At 35.4% G+C, this 22484-nt stretch overlaps 1 protein-coding gene across 2 annotated transcripts in view; it reads left to right on the top strand.

The window, feature by feature from the left end:
• CASD1 (CAS1 domain containing 1) overlaps nt 1–22484 on the top strand; it is a 64137-nt gene that overhangs the window by 15297 nt on the left and 26356 nt on the right. For both annotated transcript variants that reach the window (XM_082633007.1, XM_082633008.1), the window contains exons 4-10: nt 10155–10199; nt 11226–11288; nt 15588–15632; nt 16059–16182; nt 17393–17607; nt 19456–19878; nt 20911–21000. In XM_082633007.1, the coding sequence (XP_082489133.1) occupies nt 10155–10199; nt 11226–11288; nt 15588–15632; nt 16059–16182; nt 17393–17607; nt 19456–19878; nt 20911–21000 (1005 nt within the window). The remainder of the gene's footprint in view (nt 1–10154; nt 10200–11225; nt 11289–15587; nt 15633–16058; nt 16183–17392; nt 17608–19455; nt 19879–20910; nt 21001–22484) is intronic.

Genomic DNA, 22484 nt, shown 5'->3' with positions numbered 1-22484 from the left:
CTCCGCAACGGGAGAGGCCACACAGTGAGAGGCCCACATACCGCAAAAAAAAAAAAAAAAAAAAAATACTGAGTATAGTTCTCTGTGCTATACAGTAGGTTCTTGTTGGTTATCTATTTTATATATAATACTGTGTATATGTTAATCCCAAACTCCTAGTTTATCCCTCCCCCCACTTTTTCCTTTGGTAACATTAAGTCTGTTTTCTATGCCTGTGGGTCTATTTCTGTTTTGTATATAAGTTCATTTGTATCACTTTTTAAATTCCACATATAAGTGATATCATATGATATTTGTCTTTGTCTGGTTCACATCACTCAGAATGCTAATCTCTAGGTCCATCCATGTTGCTGCAAATGGCATTATTTCATTCTTTTTTATGGCTGAGTAATATTCCATTGAATATATGTACCACATCTTCTTTATCTACTGCTTTGTCAGTGGACATTTAGGTTGCTTCCATGTCTTGGCTGTTGTAAATAGTGCTACAATGAACACTGGGTGCATGTATCTTTACAAATTATGGTTTTCTCTGGATATATGCCCAGGAGTGGGATTGCTGGATCATATGGTAGCTCTATTTTTAGTTTTTTAAGGAACCTCCATACTGTTCTCCATAGTGGCTGCACCAATTTACATTCCCACCAACAGTATAAGAGGGTTCCATTTTCTCCACACGTTCTTCAGCAGTTATTGTTTGTAAACTTTTTGATGATGGCCATTCTGACGGGTGTGAGGTGATACCTCATTGTAGTTTTGATTTGCACTTCTGTAACAATTAGCAATGTTGAGCATCTTTTCATGTGCTTTTTTGGCCATATATCTTTGGAGAAATGTCTATTTAGATCTTCTGCCCATTTTTTGATTGGGTTTTTTTTTTTTTATATTGAGGTGCATGAGCTGTTTGTATATTTTGGAGGTTAATTCCTTGTCCGTTGCATCATTTGCAAATATTTTCTCCCATTCTATGTGTTGTCTTTTTATTTTGTTTATGGTTTCCTTTGCTGTGCAAAAGCTTTTAAGTTTAATTAGGTCCCATTTGTGTATTTTTGTTTTCATTACTCTAGGAGGTGAATCCAAAAAATATTGCTGCACTTTATGTCAAAGAGTGTTCTGCCTATGTTTTCCTCTAAGAGCTATTAGTACATTTAGTTCTTTACTCTTACATTTAGTTCTTTAATCCACTTTAAGTTTACTTTTGTGTTTGGTGTTAGAGAATGTTCTAATTTCATTCTTTAACATGTGGCTGTCCAGTTTTCCCAGCAGCACTTACTGAAGAGACTGTCTTTTTTCCATAGTATATCCTTGCCTCCTTTGTCATAGATTAATTGACCATGGATGCTGCATTTATTTCTGGGCTTTCCAGCCTGTTCCATTGATCTGTATTTCTGTTTTATGGCAGTACCATGCTGTTTTGATAACTGTAGTTTTGTTGTGTAGTCTGAAGTCAGAGAACCTGATTCCTCCCACTCCATTTTTCTTTCTCAAGATTGCTTTGGCTATTTGGAGTCTTTTGTGTTTCTGTACAAATTTTAAGATTTTTTTGTTCTAGATCTGCAAAAAATGCCTTTGGTAATTTCATAAGGGTTGCATTGAATCTGTAGATTACATTGGGTATTGCAGTCATTTTGAAGATGTTGATTCTTCCCATCCCAGAACATGGTACAATATATCTTTCCATCTGTTCATGTCATCTTCGATTTCTTTCATCAGCGTCTTACAGTTTTCGAAGTACAGATCTTTTGCCTCCTTAGGTAGGTTTATTCTTTCTGATGTGATGGTAAATGGGATTGTTTCCTTAATTTCTCTTTCAGATCTTTTGTTGTTAGTGCATAGGAATGCAAGAGATTTCTGTGTATTAATTTTGTATCCTGCAACTTTACCAAATTCATGGATGAGCTCTAGTAGTTTTCTGGTAGCATCTTTAGGATTTTCTATGTGTAGTATCACGTCATTTGCAAACGGTGTCAGTTTTACTGCTTTTTAAAAAAATTTGGATCCCTTTTGTTTCTTTTTCTTCTCTGATTGCCGTGGCTAGGACTTCCAGAACTATGTTGAATAAAAGTGGCAAGAGTGGACATCCTTGTCTTGTTTGCTGATCTTAGAGGAAATGCTTTCAGCTTTTCACCATTGAGTATGATGTTAGCTGTGCGTTTGTCATATATGGCCTTTATTATGTTGAGGTAGGTTCTGTCTGTGCCTACTTTCGGTAGAGTTTTTATCATAAATGGGTGTTGAATTTTATCAAAAGTTTTTTCTGCATCTATTGAGATGACCATATGGTTTTTATTCCTAAATTTGTTGATGTGGTGTATCACACTGATTGATTTGCAGATATTGGACAGTCCTTGCATCCCTGGGATAAATATCACTTGATCATGGTGTATGATCCTTTTAATGTATTGTTGGATTCAGTTTGCTACCATTTTGTTAAGTATTTTTGAGTCTATGTTCATCAGTGATATTGGCCTGTAATTTTCTTTTTTTGTGGCATCTTTGTCTGGTTTTGGTGTCAGGGTGATCATGGTCTCATAGAATGATTTTGGGAGTGTTCCTTCCTCTGCAATTTTTGGAAGAGTTGCAGAAGAATAGGTGTTAACTCTTCTCTAAATGTTTGATAGAATTCACCTGTGAAGCCATCTGGTCCTGGATTTTGTTGGGAGTTTTTAGTCACAGTTTCAATTTCAGTGCTTGTGATTGGTCTGTTCATATTTTCCATTTCTTCCTGGTTCAGCTTTGGGAAATGTACCTTTCTAAGAATTTGTCCATTTCTTCTAGGTTGTCCATTTTATTGGCATATAGTTGCTTTCAATAGTCTTTTATGATCCTTTATATTTCTGTGGTGTCCATTGTAACTTATCCTTTTTCATTTCTAATTTTATTGATTTGAGCCCTCTCCCTTTTTTTTTTGATGAGCCTGGCTAAAGATTTATCAATTTTGTTTATCTTTTCAAAGAACCAGCTTTTAGTTTCATTGATCTTTTCTATTGTTTTTGTCTCTCTTTCATTTATCTCTGATCTGATCCTTATGATTTCTTTCCTTCTGCTAACTTTGTGTTTTGTTTATTCTTCTTTCTCTAGTTGCTTTAGGTATAAGGTTAGGTTGTTCATTTGAGATCTTTCTTGTTTCCTGAGGTAAGCTTGTATTGCTATAAAATTCCCTCTTAGAACTGCTCTTGTTGCATCCCATAGGTTTTGTATCGTCGTGTTTTCATTTTCATTTGTCTCTAGGTATTTTTTGATTTCCGCTTTGTTTTCTTCAGTGATCCATTTGTTGTTTCATAGCATATTGTTTAGCCTCCACGTGTTTGTGTGTTTTATACTTTTTTTCTTGTTAGTTGATTGCTAATCTCATAGCATTGTGGTTGGAAAAGATACTTGTTATGATTTCAGTTTTCTTACATTTACCCAGGCTTGCTTTGTGGCCCAGTATGTGACCTCTCCTGGAGAATGTTCCATGTTCACTTGAAAAGAATGTGCATTCTTCTGCTTTCAGATGGAATGCTCTATAAATATCAATTAAATCCAATGGTCTATGAGTCATTTAAGGCCTGCGTTTCCTTATTAATTTTCTGTCTGGATGATTTTTCCATTGACATACATGGGGTGTTAAAGTCCCCCTATTACTGTGTTACTGGCAATTTCTCCTTTTATGTCTGTTAACATTTGCCTTGTATATTGAGGTGCTCCTATGTTGGGTGCATATATATTTACAATTGTTATCTTTTCTTCTTGGATTGATCCCTTGATCATTCTGTAGTGTCCTTCTTTGTCTCTTGTAACATTCTTTATTTTAAAGTCTATTTTCTCTGATATGAGTATTGCTACTCCAGCTTTCTTTTAATTTCCATTTGTTTGGAATACCTTTTTCCATCCCCTCACTTTCATTCTGTATGTGTCTCTAGATCTGAAGTGGGTCTCTTTCAGACAGCCTATATACGGGTCTTGTTTTTGTATCCATTCAACCAGTCTGCGTCTTTTGGTTGGAGCAGTTACTCTGTTTACATTTAAGGTAATTATCGATATGTATGTTCTTTTTGCTGTTGTTTTGGATTTGTGTTTATAGGTCTATTTTCTTCCTTCCCTCTTTTGTTCTCTTCTTTTCTGATTTGATGACTATCCTTAGCGTTGTGTTTGGATTCCTTTTTCTTTTTTGTATGTATATCTATTATAGTTTTTTGGTTTGTGGTTATCATGAGGTTTTGATAGCAGTCTATATATATACATGATTGTTTTAAGCTGCTGATATCTTAATTTCAAATGCATTTCAAATATCCTGCATTTGTACTTTGCTTCTCTCACAGTTACTGGTTTTGGTATTATATTTGCATGTGGGTGTTTTGCTACCTTTACTCTATGTTTGCCTTAACTGGTGAGTTTTCCCATTTCATAATTTTATTGTTTCTAATTGTTGCCTTTTCTTTCCATCTAAAGAAATTCCTTTAGCATTTGTTGTAAAGGTGGTTGGGTAGTGCTGAATTCTTTTAGTTTTTGCTTGTCTGTAAAGTTTTTTATTTCTCCATCAAATCTGAATGAGAGCTTTGCTGGGTAGAGTATTCTTCATTGCAGGTGTTTCCCTTTCATCACTTTAAATATATCATGCCATTCCCTTCTGGCCTGTACAGTTTCTGCTGAAAAATCAGCCGATAGTCTTATGGGGATTCCCTTGTATGTTAGTTGTTGCTTTTCCCTTGTTGCTTTTAATATTTTCTCTTTGTTTTTAAATTCTGTCAGTTTGATTACTGTGTTTCTGGGCACCTTCCTCCTTGGATTAATCTTATATGGGACTCTGTGCTTCCTGGCCTTGGGTGACTGTTTCCTTTCCTATGTTAGGGAAGTTTTCAACTGTTATCTCTTCAAATATTTTCTCAGGACCTTTCTCTCTCTCTTCTTCTGGGACCCCTATCATGTGAATGTTGGTGCATTTGACATTGTCCCAGAGGTCTCTTAAACTGTCCTCGTTTTTTTTCATTCTTTTTTCTTTTCCACAGCAGTGATTTCCAGCACTCTGTCTTCCAGCTCACTTACCTAATTATCCATTCTTCTGCCTCATTTATTCTGCTGTTGATTCTTTTTAGTGTATTTTTCATCTCAATTACTGTATTCTTCATCTCTGTTTGGTTTCTCTTTATATTTTCTGACTCCTTGCTATAAACTTCTTGTACCTTCTTGCTCTGTGTATCCATGCTTTTCCTGATTTCTTGGATGATCTTTACAGTTATTACTCTTAACTCTTTCTCAGGTAGATTGCCTATCTCTGCATCACTTAGTTCTTCTGGGTTTTTTTCTTTTTCCTTCATCTGGAACATATTCCTCTGCCATCACATTTTGTCTAAATTTCTATTTGTGTTTTTATGTATGTGGAAGTTTAGTTATGTTTCTCGACCTCGGAGAAGTGGCCCCGTATAGGGGATGTCCTTTGTGTCCCAGCAGTACACTTTCCCTCTCATTACCCAAGGTCCAGTGACCAGCTGGTCCCGGGGTAGGTTCTGACCTGCGTTTGCAGACTTGGTTCCACAGGCTGCCAGATCATAGTTTTCTTGCTTCTGGTGTCTGCCTTGTGGTGTGTTAATCTGGTCTAGATGTTTGTACAGACTTCTGGTGGGAGAGGCTGGTGCTTGTGCACTGGTAAATGGAGCTGGGTCTTGGCCCTCTGGTGGGCAGGGCTATGTCAAGGGGCATGTCTAGAGGTGGCTATGGGCTTAGGAAGTCTTTAGACAGCCTGTCTGCTGATGAGTGGGGCTGTGTTCCCAGCCTGTTGATTGTTTGGCCTGAGGTGTTCCAGCCTTGGAGCCTACAGGCTGTTAGGTGGGACCTGGTCTTGATGCTAATTACCCAAGAAAGATGTCTGTCTCCAGCAAGAGTTCAAGTAGAGGAACACTCCCCGATATTACACCACCAGCTTTTATGACCCCCAGAGAGAGCCACAGATGCCCAAGCCTCCCAGGAGACCCTCCAAGACCAGCAGGTAGGTCCAGTCCAGTGTCTTATGAAGTCACTGTTTTTGCCCTGGGTCCTGGTGCTCACAAGACCTTATGTGTGCCCTCTAAGTGTGCCCTCACAAGACCTTGTGTGTGCCCTCTGTTTCCCCCATTCCTGTGGAGCTACTGCAGTCAAGCCCCACTGGCCTTCAAAGCTAAATGCTCTGGGGGTTCCTCCTCTCAATGCCAGACCCCCAGGCTGGGGGCCTGACATGCAGCTCAGAACTCTCACTCCTGTGGGAGAACTTCTGTGATATAATTATTCTTCTTGTGGGTCACCCACCCAGGATATGGAATTTGATTATATCATGACTGTGCCTCTCCTACTGTCTTGTTGGTTTCTTCTTTATGTTTTTGGGTGTAGAATATCTTTTTTGGTAGGTTCTAGTCTTTTATTAATCCATGGTTGTTCAGCAGTTAATTGTGATTTTGATGTTCTCGTGAGAGGAGGTGGGCTCAAGGTCCTTTTTCTCCACCATCTTGTCTCCAATCGGGTACACAATACCTGGTTTTAATTGAATTCTAGATTAAAATATAAGAACTATAGGGCTTCCCTGGTGGCGCAGTGGTTGAGAGTCCACCTGCCGATGCAGGGGACGTGGGTTCGTGCCCCGGTCCGGAAAGATCCCACATGCCGCGGAGCGGCTGGGCCCGTGAGCCATGGCCACTGGGCCTGCGTGTCCGGAGCCTGTGCTCTGCAAGGGGAGAGGCCACAGCAGTGAGAGGCCCGCGTACCGCAAAAAATAAATAAATAAATAAAAATAAAATAAAATATAAGAACTATAGAGAAGACATTATTGGGAAATTAGGGAAAGTTGAACATGCACTGTATATTAAATTAGATAATATCAATGTCAAATTCTTAGGTGGGACTGGAGTATTGCAGTTATGTAAGAGAATGTACATATTCTTTGGAGATGTGTACTTAAGTATTTAAGGGCGAAATTGTTATTATGTCTGCAGTTTACTTTCATATGGTTCAGCAAAGGAGAAAAACTATGTATAGAGTGGGCCAAAAACTGCCTTCGGTTTTTAAAGTAAAAATAAAAGACACATTTTTCATTTTCACGAAGAATGTTATTGAACAATGTGTTCACCCTTTTGTTCCACTACCTTCTGCGATTTTTCAGGCAATTCATAATTCCATCTTCCCAAAACTTTTTATCTTTTTGAGCAAAGAACTGTTCCAGGTGCCTTTTACAGGCTTCTCAGGAATTGAATTTTTCTTCCATTAAGAGAATTTGTAAAGACCTAAATAAATGGAAATCCAAAGATGCAATGTCTGGTGAATACAGCGAATGAATCAGAACTTCCTAGCCAAGCTGTAACAGTTTTTGCCAGGTCATCAAAGAAACGTAATCTTGTGTTATCCTGATGGAAGATTATGCATTTTTCTGTTGACTAATTCTGGATACTTTTCGTCAAGTGCCACTTTCAGTTGGTCTAATTGGGAGCAGTGCTTGTTGGAATTAATCATTTGGTTTTCCTGAAGGAGCTCATCATAGAGAACTCCCTTTCCAATCCCACCATATACACAATATCACCTTCTTTGGCTGAAGACCGGCCTTTGGTGTGGTTGGTGGTGGTTCATTTCACTTGCCGCATGATCTCTTCCATTCCACGTTGTTGTACAGTATCCACTTTTCATCGCCCGTCACAATTTGTTTTAAAAACAGAACATTTTCATTACATTTCAGTAGAGAATTGCATGCGGAGATGTGGTAAAGAAGGTCTTTTTCTCTTAACTTAGTGGAACCCAAACATCAATGTGATTCACATAACCAGGCCTGGTGCAAATGATTTCCAAAGCTTGATGTGGATATTTTGAGTATGTCAGCTATCTCCTGTGTGGTATAACACTGATTGTTCTCAATTACTGTTTTGAATTGATTGCTATCAACTTCAACCTGACCGTGGAGCATCGGCCAGCAAGAAATCTCCAGCATGAAACTTCACAAACCACTTTTGACATGTTTGATCAGTCACAACACCTCCATACGCTTCACAAATCTTTTTTTGCATTTCACTTGCTTTTTGAAATAATGAAGCATAATATGCCAAAAACGTCATTTTTCTTCCATCTTCAATATTAAGATGGCTATACAAAAATTCACCAATTTTGATGTCTTTTTTTAAAATGCACGCTGATAATGATAGCTGTCACATACAATCTAACAAAATTGTTTCGAATGAAGTTAAAGACAACTAAGTGCTACTAGAGCCACCTAATGGAAAAAACTGGACTTTTGGCCCACCCAATACATGTGGTGCGTAGAGACACGTGAAGCTAGTGTAGAAAATATTAACCACTGGTAAAGGGTATTAACTTTGCTATAATAAGTCTGAAATTTTTCAAAATTAAAAGTTGGAGTGAAAGCCAACACAACGGAACAGTATATCATTTGAAGATACACATACATGTGACAAAACTGTATAATAAAAAAGAAAGCAAAATAAAATTCAGGATGGTTGTTCTTTTTGGGCAAAGCAAGGAATTTGAGAGTGAGAGGGCCACATAGGTCATTCCATGTGTTGGTAGCGTTCTGATTTGTGCCATGGATTCACAAGTGCTTATTTATTTTTACTATGCCTTGTGACTTACATATATGTGATATATTATTTTGTATATAGCAAATGTTATATTAAAATAATAAAGGAAACAAAGATTGAATTGATTGAATTAATTGTGCTATGCAAAAAGGAAAAAAATTTCATGACACACGATTTCTCTGAGTAAGAATTTGTTAAAGGTTAGGATGGAGCAGGAAGAGAACACCTATATGATTTTCTCTGTCCCAGTATTTCCCAGACTTATTTGACCAAGAAAACTCTTTTCATACATCATACCTTAAAGTTCTGTTGAATTAATGGCCTCAAGAGTCCTTTTGGGGAAAAAGGGTACAAATGAACTTATTTACAAAACAGAAGTAGAGTCACGGATATAGAAAACAAACTTATGGTTACCAGGGGATAGGGTGGGGAGGGATAAATAGGGAGATTGGGATTGACATATACACACTACTATATATAAAATAGATAACTAATAAGAACCTGCTGTATAGCACAGGGAACTCTACTCAATACTCTGTTATGGCCTATATGGGAAAAGAATGGATATATGTATATGTATAACTGATTCACTTTGCTGTACATCTGAAACTAATAGAATATTGTAAATCAACTATACTCCAATAAAAAAAATTTTTTTTAAAGTCATTTTGGGAAAAGATGCTTAAGCAGGACTAATAAGAATTTTAAAATTTAGCTTGTTGATAAAAGCAAACTTTATTTCATTATAAAAACAAATACTGTCTGGTTAAATTAATGGAAACATTTCAACCTTGGTTTTAGGAAGAGAATTAGCTTCTTATTAACCATCCCTGTTCCATCCTGGATATTTAACTATGAAAGGATTTTTATTCTTTTTATGGAACACTTAGTTACAAGAAGTTGTAGTCTCTGGATTTTAATTGTTTTCTACAACTGGACTATTTACTGCCTTCTAAGTGAAATCTACAATAACCTAGAGTCATATATGTCCATTCCTGTTTAGACAGGGCCTGTACTAGTATATTGGTGAGAATAGACTAGATGTTGCTGCAGCAACACAATCTTAATACTTAGCACTGCTTGTCCTAGGTGGTTTGGCAAAGGGCTTTGCTCCATGCAGTCATTCAGGGATTTTTGCTATTGGAATTTTTACTATTTTCTAGTTGTACCATTTGGGACGTTCAACCTCGTCAGTCTCTGTATCAGGTTAAGGCAGAGACTAGAATTGCCCTGGGAACTTCAGCCTGGAAATGACCCATATTACATCTAGCCATATTACATTGGCAGCAATCTGTCTCTACCATAGATAATAATACTAGGACTAAATTTGAATCATGGGAAGCTTGGCAAAAAGATAATTTACATAGGCGTGTTCACATACCTGCTTATTCATAGTTGGAGTTTTATCTTTAAACTACATCTTACATGTTGAAGATCACATAAACAGTTTAATATCACTTATTTTTTGGCAGTCTATGCAAGTCTTTTCCCCTTCAGGTTGAATGTAGTTAATTGGGATATGGTGTATAAATGAGTCAACAAAAGCAGCTAAAGGAGGAATTATTTACATACATTAATCTACACATTAATATTTCTCTTGTCTCTCCCCCTTTTTTATGGCAGCATGAAAACATTCCTTTTGAAGACAAGACTGCATCAGTTAAAGTGGTAAGTTCATATAACAGTAAGCTAAATGTTATAATGTTGAAACTATTCATTGGTTAATTTATTTGCAGATCAGCTAATGCTTTGAACATGCTAAATGTGCTTCAGTGTATTGGGAGCAGATAAGTAGAGTAAAATAATTTAATAAATGTGTGCACTATTTTGTGTAATAACATAGAAAATTTGGTCTCTCAGATTTTTATCCAGGAAAAAATAATCTTGTACGTTAATTTGAAACCAGTATGTATTTAGGATCAAAGTTCATAAAAGAACATATATTAATTTCTTGAATTCCCAGTCACAGGTGACTCCTAGATACTGAGAATACAGATGGGGATCAAGACAACAATGTCCTAGATCTAATGGAGTTTATGAGTCATTATAGTTTTCTATGTGCAATTAAACATGGGATAAGGATGGCAAAAAGGAAAAAAGTGGGGCATTAGAAATTTATAGAACAAGGAATTATTAAAAGTAGTTTTTTTCCTTGAGGAAATAATGTTTTAACTGAGGCCTCAAGCTAGTTAGTCTTAGGGGGAGAATTTATTAGCATCATAGGCAGAAGGAACAGGAACAAAGCCCTGGAGAAAAAGGAGCACATAGAGCATTGCAGGAGCTGAATGAGAACCAAAAGGACACTTAGCAAGGGGGAAAATGGCAGGAGAAAAGACAGAATGTCTAGGCAGAGGCCAGATCCTGCAACTTCTTAGGAATTTTAAGGACTCTGGAATTTATTCTCAGGGCAACTGATTGAAAGTCCTTGCATACTTAAGCAGGGGTGTGGCAAGATCAGATCTAAAATTTTAAAACATTACTCTGACTAAAATGTGGGGAATATTTTAGAGAAAAGCAAAAGTGGACATAAGGAGAACTATTGTGAGACTCTTACCAAAATGAGATGAGAGATGAAGATATTGTAGATAAGGTAGTGTTTTACTTTTAAGTACTCTATAAGAGATATGGTAAAGTTTATTTTGAATGGTGGATACAATATTTTCTTTGACTTCTTTTCTTACATTTCTCTTTTAGGATTTTCTGTGGCATCCAGAGGTTAATGGTTCTATGAAACAGTGTATCAAAGTGTGGACTGAGGTCTGTATTTGAAAATATAGGCCTTGCTGGTTTTGAGCAATCACATTTTGAAAGCTCATTCTCCCGTACTCACCTGTCCCACTCTCCTGTACTTTATACCAACCTTTTTGATTTCGACCATGCTGAGTTGATTATCACTTTACTGAGAGAACAAAGTTTTGATTCAGTGCCTCTGTTATCACCATTCTAACCCTATGGTGATTGTGCTTATACCACACTTTACTGATTTAAAACTTTCTGTTACTGTTGTAGCTCAGTTAATTCAAACTCAGATCATCTTTCTAGCACTATATACATTCTCTTGAGCATTTGTCCACTTTGTTCTTCAAACTCATGTCCTGATACTTCAGGAAACTTTTTTTTTTTAATATCCTGTTTTCTTCCCTTTTATCATTATATTTGTGACCTAAAAGTCGAGCCTAATGTGATTTTGCTTGTAATGTTTGGAGATAAATTAGATATAAGGCAAGTATGCTGTTAACCTTAGAAAACCCCTAACTTCTCACAAGTCCACTTTAGAACTTCCACAGTCTCTCCATATAGCTCCTTGTCAGTCCTTTATTTAAACCTGTATTCTTTTCCAGAGGTATTTGCATTTGGGATGGATAAAACAATATTGAATTTTGTTGACCTTGTTTTGCTTAATTACTTGTGTTGCAATGATATTTTTCTTTGCTTCTTTTCACAATAAGTGTTTAGTACGGCAACCAAATAGACTTTGGTAGGATCCAGTGAGAACCTAGTCAACATATTTAACTTTGTTTCTTTAAGAAAATGTTTAAGTTTTCAAAAAACAAACATTCAGACAACTTCTAGAATTAAACTTTCTGGAAAATTGGGATCTCACATAATTTTGTTTTGTTTTTATTGATGTGTTTTTAAATGTCCAGAAGTATAATGTTATGAGTATATTTCAGATGATTTAAACATGTGTTTTACCTTTGTGCTGGACCTGAAAGTATATCCATTAAAGTAGTAGAAATTCACAGTTAAACAAACATCAGTGTAATATAATTTATAAGTCAGGCAAGATCACAAAAAACCTTTGTTATTTACTAACCTGGAGATACATTGCATATTCAGATCTTCTGTTCTTATAATTTGCTAACACTAGTTTTTGGAGCTTTAGGTTCTGTTGTTAAAACTCCTTATGATTATTGGGGGAGAGGAAAGATTCAACTTATTTGGATAGATGGCCATGTAATTACCTGAGATTGATTAGTTCATTGGTTTCAATCAAAGAGTATGTATGTATGCATGTATTTATGTATTTATTTTTTAATATTTCCATAATAAGCTGCTAGATCCTGAGAATACAAAGTTCTATATTTTTATTATGTATGTACTATTACTAGCTTTGTTCTAGGTATTAGGAATGTGACTGGGAATTAGCCCCAGTCTCAGGCCGTGAAGAATGTGCAATCTAGTAGATAGTGACTTTCTTATGAATAAATATGATAATATGAAGGGTAACAGTAGAACTGAGCGCAAAGAACTATGAAAGCACCATGGATAGAGGCACTTAGGATGAGGGTGGTTTAGAGTAGTGAGGATCTAAGAAAGCTTTACAGAGGAGATAATATTTCTAGAAGAACAGTGGATTAGAAAGATATACTTATGAACTGAAATAGCCTTACAGATACTTACAGGCATAAAAGCAAGTTTGAATTTAAACAACTCTACTGTTATCTAACAGATATTTATAAATTAGCTGCCATATTTTAGGCACCAGGCTAAACACTGTTGATACCCTGGTTAACATAACGGAGTTCCTCTCCTCAAAGAGCTTCTAGGTGAGTGGCAGATATAGGTAATTAAGGAAACCAGCAATTTAGATTTAATTCTGTAGGTGAACGGTAGTCATTAAGTCTGAGCTACTTAGATGGATTTGGGGAGTCTTGGTATGGAGTGAGTTGGTATTTGAGGTGACTTGAATAGAAATAATTGAAAAGGCAGCAAGTATAGATTAAAGAAGAGAGTGTAGGAATGGAACTATAAAAAAGACATGAGAGAAGGTAGTAAAAGGGGTAAGAGGAAAAGCAGAAGAATAACTGTAATATCACACACAGGGAAGGAAAGAGTTTTAAAAAGTGGATAGTAGTGTCATTTTAGGAACTATAGGGTAGAATGAAACTACAGGACTTGGCAGTTCAGAGTTCATTAATGAGCTCTGAGGGCAGTTTTAATGGATGGTTAATTCAAAATCAAAACATGATAAGTTGAGGCATAAATGAGAGATATAGAAATTAGCATAGTGAAAGCGGAATGCTCTTCCAAGTAATCTGTTGGTCAAGAGTGTGAACAGGGGCTTCCCTGGTGGTGCAGTGGTTGGGAGGCCGCCTGCCGATGCAGGGGACACGGGTTCGTGCCCCGGTCCGGGAGGATCCCGCGTGCCGCGGAGTGGCTGGGCCCGTGAGCCATGGCCGCTGAGCTTGCGCGTCCAGAGCCTGTGCTCCGCAGGGGGAAGGCCACAGCAGTGAGAGGCCCACATACCGCAAAAAAACAACAACAACAACAAAAAAAAGTGTGAACAGGAAGAATTTGAGAGTGAGACAGGATTGAAGGAGGTTTTTTTTATGGCTGTGTTGGGTCTTCGTTTCTGTGCGAGGGCTTTGTCTAGTTGCAGCAAGTGGGGGCCACTCCTCATCGCGGTGCGCGGGCCTCTCACCATCGCGGCCTCTCTTGTTGCGGAGCACAAGCTCCAGACGCGCAGGCTCAGTAATTGTGGCTCACGGGGCTAGTTGCTCCGCGGCATGTGGTATCTTCCAAGACCAGGGCTCGAACCCGTGTCCCCTGCATTGGCAGGAAGATTCTCAACTACTGAGCCACCAGGGAAGCCCCTGAAGGAGGATTTTTTGAGGATAAAGATGATTTAACATTTTGTGGATTGAGGGAAGAAAGAAGATTAGAGAAGGATGAAATGGATAACTCAGGAGTCTGAGGAGGTAACTTACGGATATAGCTCCAGAAGTAAAAAGGGAGGAGATATAAATGCAGAGCAGTGGGTTAGCCATTAAGCAGAATAGGAACATATTCTGTTTACTCTCCTGTCAGAGGAAGGTAGACTGGGTGAGCATATGGACAAAGTTATAAGAATGGAGGAAGGAAGGCAAGAGCACACAAGCTGGATGAATTCTGTTTTCTCTGTGAAGTTTGAGAACTAGGCTTTATGCCGAAAGTGAGGAGGAGGACAGGAGGGACCTGTGTAAGGAAAAAATGATTTGGGATAACCACTGTGAAGAGTGAGAAAGGGAGCCACCTACGGATGAGGAGGAAGTTTCACTAAAGTAGCAATGTAAAATGGAGCATGCTAGACTGGAAACTGGAATATCTCTGATGAGAAATAGATTAATTTTGTTATTACTTTTCTCTGCTTTCATAGTTTTCTCCACTGAGCATGTTTTACCTTCATAATGAGACAGTAACTGTCATTTCTATTTTTATATATGGGTTGGACTCTTTCTGATTTCTTGTTTTTAATTGTTTCTTGTGCACATGATTGTATTATCAGATGTTTGATGTTGTGGAAGATGCACTGAACCCAGTAGTCGGAAGACTTAAGTTCTGGCTTTGTCCCTGCCAGGCCTCAGCAATAGCTATAAACCTTTCTGAGTTTATAGCCTTTTTTTATAAGATATGTATAATATCTTCCTGCCTATCTAACAGGTGGCAAGAATCTATATTAAAATGAGCTAATTTAAGAGAAATACTTAGTAAATTACTAAGTACTATATAACTGGTAGTATTATTAATAGTATAATTTGCACTAGGTGAGGATCTCTACCAAATTTCTCATTTTTTTCCACATTATGATCTATAATAATTATCAGTTTACTTTGTTAAATACATACTAGATTGGCTTTCCCAAAAGATCGTGTTTCTTTAGAGCACTGCATTTTATTTAACACTTAAACTGTATACCCTGTAGGCTTCCAAGAAGGCTTTTTAATTGGCTGACATAATATACTAGAGCTTTACACAGTTTACTCAGAATTCAGAATAATATTAGGCTGTGTTAGATTTCAGTAGTGTTTTTTTGTCTTTGTTTTTGTTTTAAAGAACACCAAAGAATTAGCCATACAAGCCTCATGCCATCCTGTATAGTCATATAACCATGTAAGGTTTTAGGCATGGGGTGTCCATCTTGTTGTAACAAGAATATGATAAGGAACCCTAGAAAATTAAAATGCATTTAAATGGAAGAAGAACTTAAATTTAAGGGGAAAAATTAAGGGATATTACTTGCATTAATTTCCTGAACTGAATATAGCACTATTATAAAGATTTTTCTTTCTTCAGGATTCTGTTGCAAAGCCCCATGTGGTTGTAGCAGGAGCTGCCACAGTAAGTTATTATCTGTATTCTTACATAATGATTTTTGTTTCATACTTAAGAACATACTAAGAAAAAATTAACTTATGTTATATAGAATTCTTGATTATACTTATATTTTAATTCCTATTTCAATTAATTAGACGGATAATTTTTTAAAAAGATCTGAAGGAACTTAGGAAATTTGATGGTAAATGTCAATATTATTTTATATCTAAAATTACATTCTTCTTGAACATTATACATTGAAAGTCTAATCTTATATCAGCTTTTTATAACTGCTTTCATATGTTTCATGAAATAATTTGACCATACTTTATTCTAATATTGAATAAGAATGGGAATTATCTTAAAATAACCTTTGTTACAATAGAGGAAATTATATACTTTAATTTTTCTGTGACAAATAATTAATGCTTAATTTTTACTTCCTCTTAGTGGTCTATTAAAATTCACAATGGAAGCAACGAAGCACTTTCCCAATATAAAATGAACATTACCTCCATAGCACCACTTTTAGAAAAATTGGCAAAGACTAGTGATGTGTATTGGGTCTTACAAGGTAAGGGATAAGTAATGAAAAAATGTCATTTTGTATATATTTTGAGGCATAGGTTTCTATTATCTTCTATTTCAAGAAGCAGAATTACTAGTTTGTGAGAATAAATTTTGAAATAAGGTTTGAAAAATTAGAATAAATTTGAGCTATTTGCTTTCCTGTTTTGAACTTAAGGAACAGACAGACTAATAAATATAATAAGTAAAAAAAATTAATAATAAATAAAGAGATTCTCCAAGGAACCTTAGCAGGTAGAACAGTTGCAGAGTATAACAAAGAGAATAAGTCCTAAAGGCAAATAAGATGTTTGCCTCTGATTTTTTAATTTCTTACCAAGTATATTTATTGTGATTGGGAAATAGAGAAAAAATTGTCTGGTTCATATTAGGTTCACTGGAAGTAAATATTCTTTGGAATCGACAATATATTTAAATTCAAACCAGCTAGTTTATACTTAGTAATGAAATTCTTTAAGAGAAAGGTGACATTAGATCAAGTCATTTCAGGAGTTTATTGAATGTCCCTTATTTAATGCCTAGCACAATATGAAATGCCTTGGGTATTTTAGCAATTCAAGTTGTTTGTCAGAAACTCTTATGATTGTTTCCAAGTTTAATGTCAAGCTGAGAGAAACAACACGGTGGTGATAATCTCTTCCAAAATCACTATTTCATTTACAGACTCATTGTTAACCTTTCTATTACTAAAGTGAGGAAAAAGTTAAATTTAAATGATTTATGGTAAGTGATAAAAGACCTCGATCCTTAATAATATTACCTCCTAATTGTGTGAACAAAGTTTGCAAAATGAATCAGCAACAGGAGGAAAAAAAGATTGGCTGCTATTCTTAATTAGGCCATCTTCCATAATCCAGTTTTAAACTCCAGTTACCTGCTATAACCCAACATCCAAAGTTTTTAAACTCTTAAGACATGCTAGAACATAAAAATGTTTCCTGAAAGCTGTGTACCTAAGAGAGAAGAGGTATAAAAGTTCTTTAACTTTAAGAGGGTTATGGATTCAAAAATTGAATACAAGATAGGAAATCTATCGCAAACCTTGGCCAACTTTATTTTAAAATGAATTATTAAGTGCTTGGAATTCTCTGAACTTTAACAACAAAATGTGAAATGCAGTTAACTGACTTGCATGATTATAATTTCTACCAGTAGGGATTTTTAAGGGTATTTTTAAAAATATGTTTCATGTGCAGATCCTGTTTATGAAGATCTATTAAGTGAAAATAGGAAAATGATCACTAATGAGAAGATAGATGCCTACAATGAAGCTGCAATCAGTATTTTGAATAGCAGCACCAGAAATTCTAAATCGAATGTTAAGATGTTCAGTGTTTCCAAATTAATTGCTCAAGAAACCATCATGGAATCTTTGGATGGCTTACATCTTCCTGAATCAAGCAGAGAAACTGTAAGAATTCTTGTATCTGTCAGTACAGACCGTAATATCTAATTGGTTATAGCTGTATGTCACTCTAACGTGGTAATAAATAATTAATTTAATTGCAGTCTTAATTGCTTGCAGTTATTCTATCTAAACATATATCTAGAAATAATTTTGCTTTCCATCACCTAGCTGAATATATAAGTGAGAGTTTTAGTATACTCTAAGGGAGAAAGTTATGGAAGGGAGGAAATGCGATTTCATTTAGTGAGTGCTAGTTACTCTTAATATCCCTTGTTTCATATAAAGCTTATAAGTTCTCAGCACACTCATGTTTGAAAACTACTGCTTTATATTCTCTTTGCCTTGAACCTTAAATTTACAAGATTAAACTTCTGTGAAGGGGTTCCCTGGTGGCGCAGTGGTTGAGAGTCCGCCTGCCGATGCAGGGGACATGGGTTCGTGCCCCGGTCCGGGAAGATCCCACATGCCGTGGAGCAGCTAGGCCCGTGAGCCATGGCTGCTGAGCCTGCGCGTCCGGAGCCTGTGCTCCGCAACGGGAGAGGCCACAACAGTGAGAGGCCTGCGTACCGCAAAAAAAAAAAAAACAACTTCTGTGAAGAGCACATTTTTTTAATATGTAGAATGATTTTTATTATTTTCTTCTAGTTCTGATACCCTAAGCATGATTCAATGTACAAAGCAGATACTGAACAAATCCAGATTGATGGGTGGAAAAGGATTTTAGGTTAAGTACAAAAGAGAACTGCATAATTATAAATTTTCACACATAGTACAATAGATATTACTTAGAGTTATTGTTTTCTTATAAAGCAGTGGTTCTTAACCTTTTTGAGGATCACATAACCCTGTATCTGATAAAAAGTAATGGTTCTATTCCTCTCCTGAAGAAAAATGCATGTCTGCATGCACACATACACACGGTTCTCCATATTTTTTCAGGGGCTTTGTGGACTCCCTGGAACTGGTTAAGAACCTTAGGATGGAGTTTGTAGGCTAGTATCTGCAAGAGTTCCAGGCTCAGAGTCTCCTGAAGTCTCAGAGCTAAGAGAATGAGATTTTCTAAATAACTGAGTACTTTGAATGTTTTAGGCTTAAATAATGTAATCATCTTAAGAGTTCTAGGGGTACCTAAACTATAAAGTTTTCATAAACTAGATTTGACTGAACCTTCAACTAGAAATACTTAACAGCTTGCCTAGAATATTTTTATTATAATGAAACCATGTTGAAGATTCTACACCTTATTTAAAATTAGAAACCTTAAAACTGTTGAATCCTAAGTGGTCCATAAACTGTAAACCAAATGAAGGGCATATTATAAATACTGTTAGCTAAGAATTAATTATTTTTGGTGGCAGTTATTTTATATTCTTTTTTCACATCTAAAGACTGGGACTCTATCTTAAGTATCTTGATATCTTTTGTATTGAAAATCTGCTAATTAAATTTCTTTGGTCCTTGACATCTGTCAGTATTTTTGTAACCAAAGGTCACAGCCCATTAACAGCCATGAAATCGGCATTTTTTTCTTTTTTTAAAGAATAGAATGGAAAAATGTCAGATGCATTCCAAGTAGTAAGGATAGGTATTGTTTCCCATATATGTGTTCTGAGTCACATTATAAAATGAATTTTTCATTATGGTTAATAACCCAAGAAGTTGGAAAAACCCTGAAGTAGTTATTTACAGATTGAAGGAATACCATTATTTACATGAATGTTTGGGAAATGGTAGCAAAAAGTACAAAAGCATTTTGGTTTCAGTGCTGAAACGGTAGTATTCACAGGAGAAAATCTAATGGGAAATACATTACTGACAAGATAATAACGAAATAACTTGATTTGTTCACAGAGTGCAATGATTCTTATGAACGTGTATTGCAATAGGATTTTGAAGCCTATAGATGGTTCCTGTTGTCAACCTCGGCCTCCTCTTACTCTCCTACAGAAGCTAGCTGCTTGTTTTTTCACTTTATCTATTATTGGATATTTAATTTTTTATATAATTCATCATAATGCTCATCGGAAGAATAAGCCTTGTACTGATTTGGAAAGTGGAGAAGAAAAGAAAAATATTATCAATCCCCCTGTGTCTCCATTAGGAATACTTTTACAGTCTTTCTGCAAACTTGGCCTGATCATGGCTTATTTCTATATGTGTGACCGTGCAAATCTATTTATGAAGGAAAACAAATTTTATACACACTCAACTTTCTTTATTCCAATTATCTACATCTTGGTTTTGGGAGTATTTTACAATGAAAATACTAAGGAGGTAAGAGTCATTTTCTTTTTAGTTCATGTTATCCTTTTCATCTCATTACAAAGTGTAGATTAAAGAATATCATTTATCATGCCATAATATACAAACATTTACATATATAGAAGAGGATGAAGGAATATTGCAGCTGTACTTCACTTAGTGGACTCTTAACTGTTGCTTTTTTGAAACAGTTTGGAGAAAGTTCATAGTTTCATAAAGATTGTTGAAAAGTTGGAAAATAATGACCTGTGAAAAAGATATCATGACGTGGTGTCATTTTGCCTGCTTGAGGATGGAGAAAGTTGAGGTGCTCCCAATTTTGTAATGGTCTTCAAGCATGAGATACTATTACCATTTATAAGTTAAAAACATATACTAATAAACACTTGTTACATTTATATGTTTATATAGTCAGACATGTACACACAAATTAGAACTTACATAATAATGTGGGCACTGTTCACAATATTCTGAATTCCTATTTTAGTATTGCTGTAATTGCTCAGAATATTAATATAACTCCTTTATAAGTCATGATTTATTTGAATTAATAAATTCTATTGTAAGATATAACTTTCATATGAGGATGATTAATCAGTTCTTCATTTCCAGTGGGAATATTCTAGAGAAAATAAAGTATAATAAGGGAGATTTTTTTCACAATAAAGTATAAAAGAACTGTAAGATCTTTTCTAACTGAAATTCTAAGATTTTCTTAAAGAAAATTATTAAATGCCATTTTTTTAGATTTACAAACACATCTGTCATAGTTTAAAAGTAATCTTAATATAAAACCATAAGTATCAACTTAAATATTTAAAGTCTCTTCTATATTCATTTTCAAATTCATATTATACTTTAGTTTTATTATCTCTTTTATCAAGAAATAAAATGACAATCTTTAACTGATTTTCCCCCAAGGTTCTTTTGAAAGAAGCATTAGCTTTTATATCCTATGAGAAAAATGTTAACATATTTAATGTATACTGTCCAAATAATAGCTTCATGATGAATTTTAAAACAAATGTTGATTCTTTTACACAGACTAAAGTGTTAAATAGAGAACAAACAGATGAATGGAAAGGCTGGATGCAACTTGTGATTTTGATTTATCATATCTCTGGAGCAAGTACAGTAAGTATTTTGAATTTAAGTTCTGAAAATATAGGAAATAATGTCACTTTAATGTTTCCTTAAGGGCACCAGTTCTTTTGTGTTTTATATTCTCTACCATTTGGAGACCCTTCTTATTTCCCACCCAATTTTTCTGTCTTCCCATTTTTCTCCTACCATCTGACTCTTTGAGAATGTATAGTCTTAAAAGCAAAATAATTATTTTTTAAAAGATAAAGCAATAATTTGTATTTACTTTGCCTTAATTTTAAGGTAGTAGGAACAGCTAATAATCTAAGGGTATTGTTTCATGTCCTTCTGCTGAACAACTAAAGTTACCAAGAAACTTTCTAGATGATACTTAATTGCAAAGGATTTAGAATAGGCAAGTTACTATTAAAAGAAATCAAATTAGATGATTATATTTTATATTCTATCCTTCACTGTATGTTAGGAAGTTTGACCAACCATTTTTATATTTTTAAAGTTTAAAAACTTAGAACTCTCTTGCCCCAGTATTCAGAGTACTCAGATACCGATGTTCTGCTGTTGTTGACCATGTATTATGTGCCATACTTCATAAGTATTACCACTTCCATGAGATGGAGGACCCTTCCTTTGCTCACCTAGTGCCCTCTGTACCTGGACAAAATCATTTTTCCCTTAGCCGTAGGTGTCTTTTTATGTCTTTTAGACTTTGTATTCTCATGATATGGGGACATCTTGGCTTTGGTAGGGGTAGAAAAAATGCGTTCGGAATTGTAACATTACAGCTGCATACATTTAAAACAAGCTTTTAAGAGTAAACCTAGGTATCTAATAACCACTTTCACACAAGTTTTTATAGGGAAGGTACAAACTGATTTCTGTAAAGTATGTTTTAAAAATTTAACAAATTCTTTCATAATTTGGGAACTACTGAACTGGTTTTTATTGCTTTATTTGCTTATATAAAGCACACGTCTATAAACAGTAACTTAACATAGAATCACTGATTCCATTTAACATTGAGTCAATGTTAAATTGAGATAGTAGGGGAGTGTTGCCCAGAAAGGAGTATTTTGAAATTTCCATTGCAGCAGTTAAGAAGATAAATAATACTAGGGTTTTTCAGATATCTCTAACAATTAGAAAATACTAATGTTATTCTTCATTAAGTCTCTTTATCATTTTCAAAAATTACTGGCGATTTCATGGATGGCTCATTTGAAGGGCAAAAGGCAGAGGAAGAAGTATAATTTTTACTGAAATTGTATGGCTATGATATGTATATTTGTGACAACAGTAAAACTCCTGTGACACTGCAGCTGAAGGGGACCTAGTGAATTCAGGTAACTGTGGAAGAACCAAGACAATAAAAGAGATCCAAAGCAAGGAGAGATGAAGATAATAAGAATTAGTTCAAAAGCCCAGTTCAGAATTTGTAGGATAAATTTAGCAGATTTTCTAAAAAGTAAAGATGAATATTGAATCATAGAAATATCTCTGACATATGAAGAAAGATT

The sequence above is a fragment of the Mesoplodon mirus genome, assembly GCF_964341445.2.
Source record: "Mesoplodon mirus genome assembly, chromosome: 9".
NCBI lineage: Eukaryota > Metazoa > Chordata > Mammalia > Artiodactyla > Ziphiidae > Mesoplodon > Mesoplodon mirus.
This window is presented reverse-complemented; position numbering and strand designations above follow the sequence as displayed.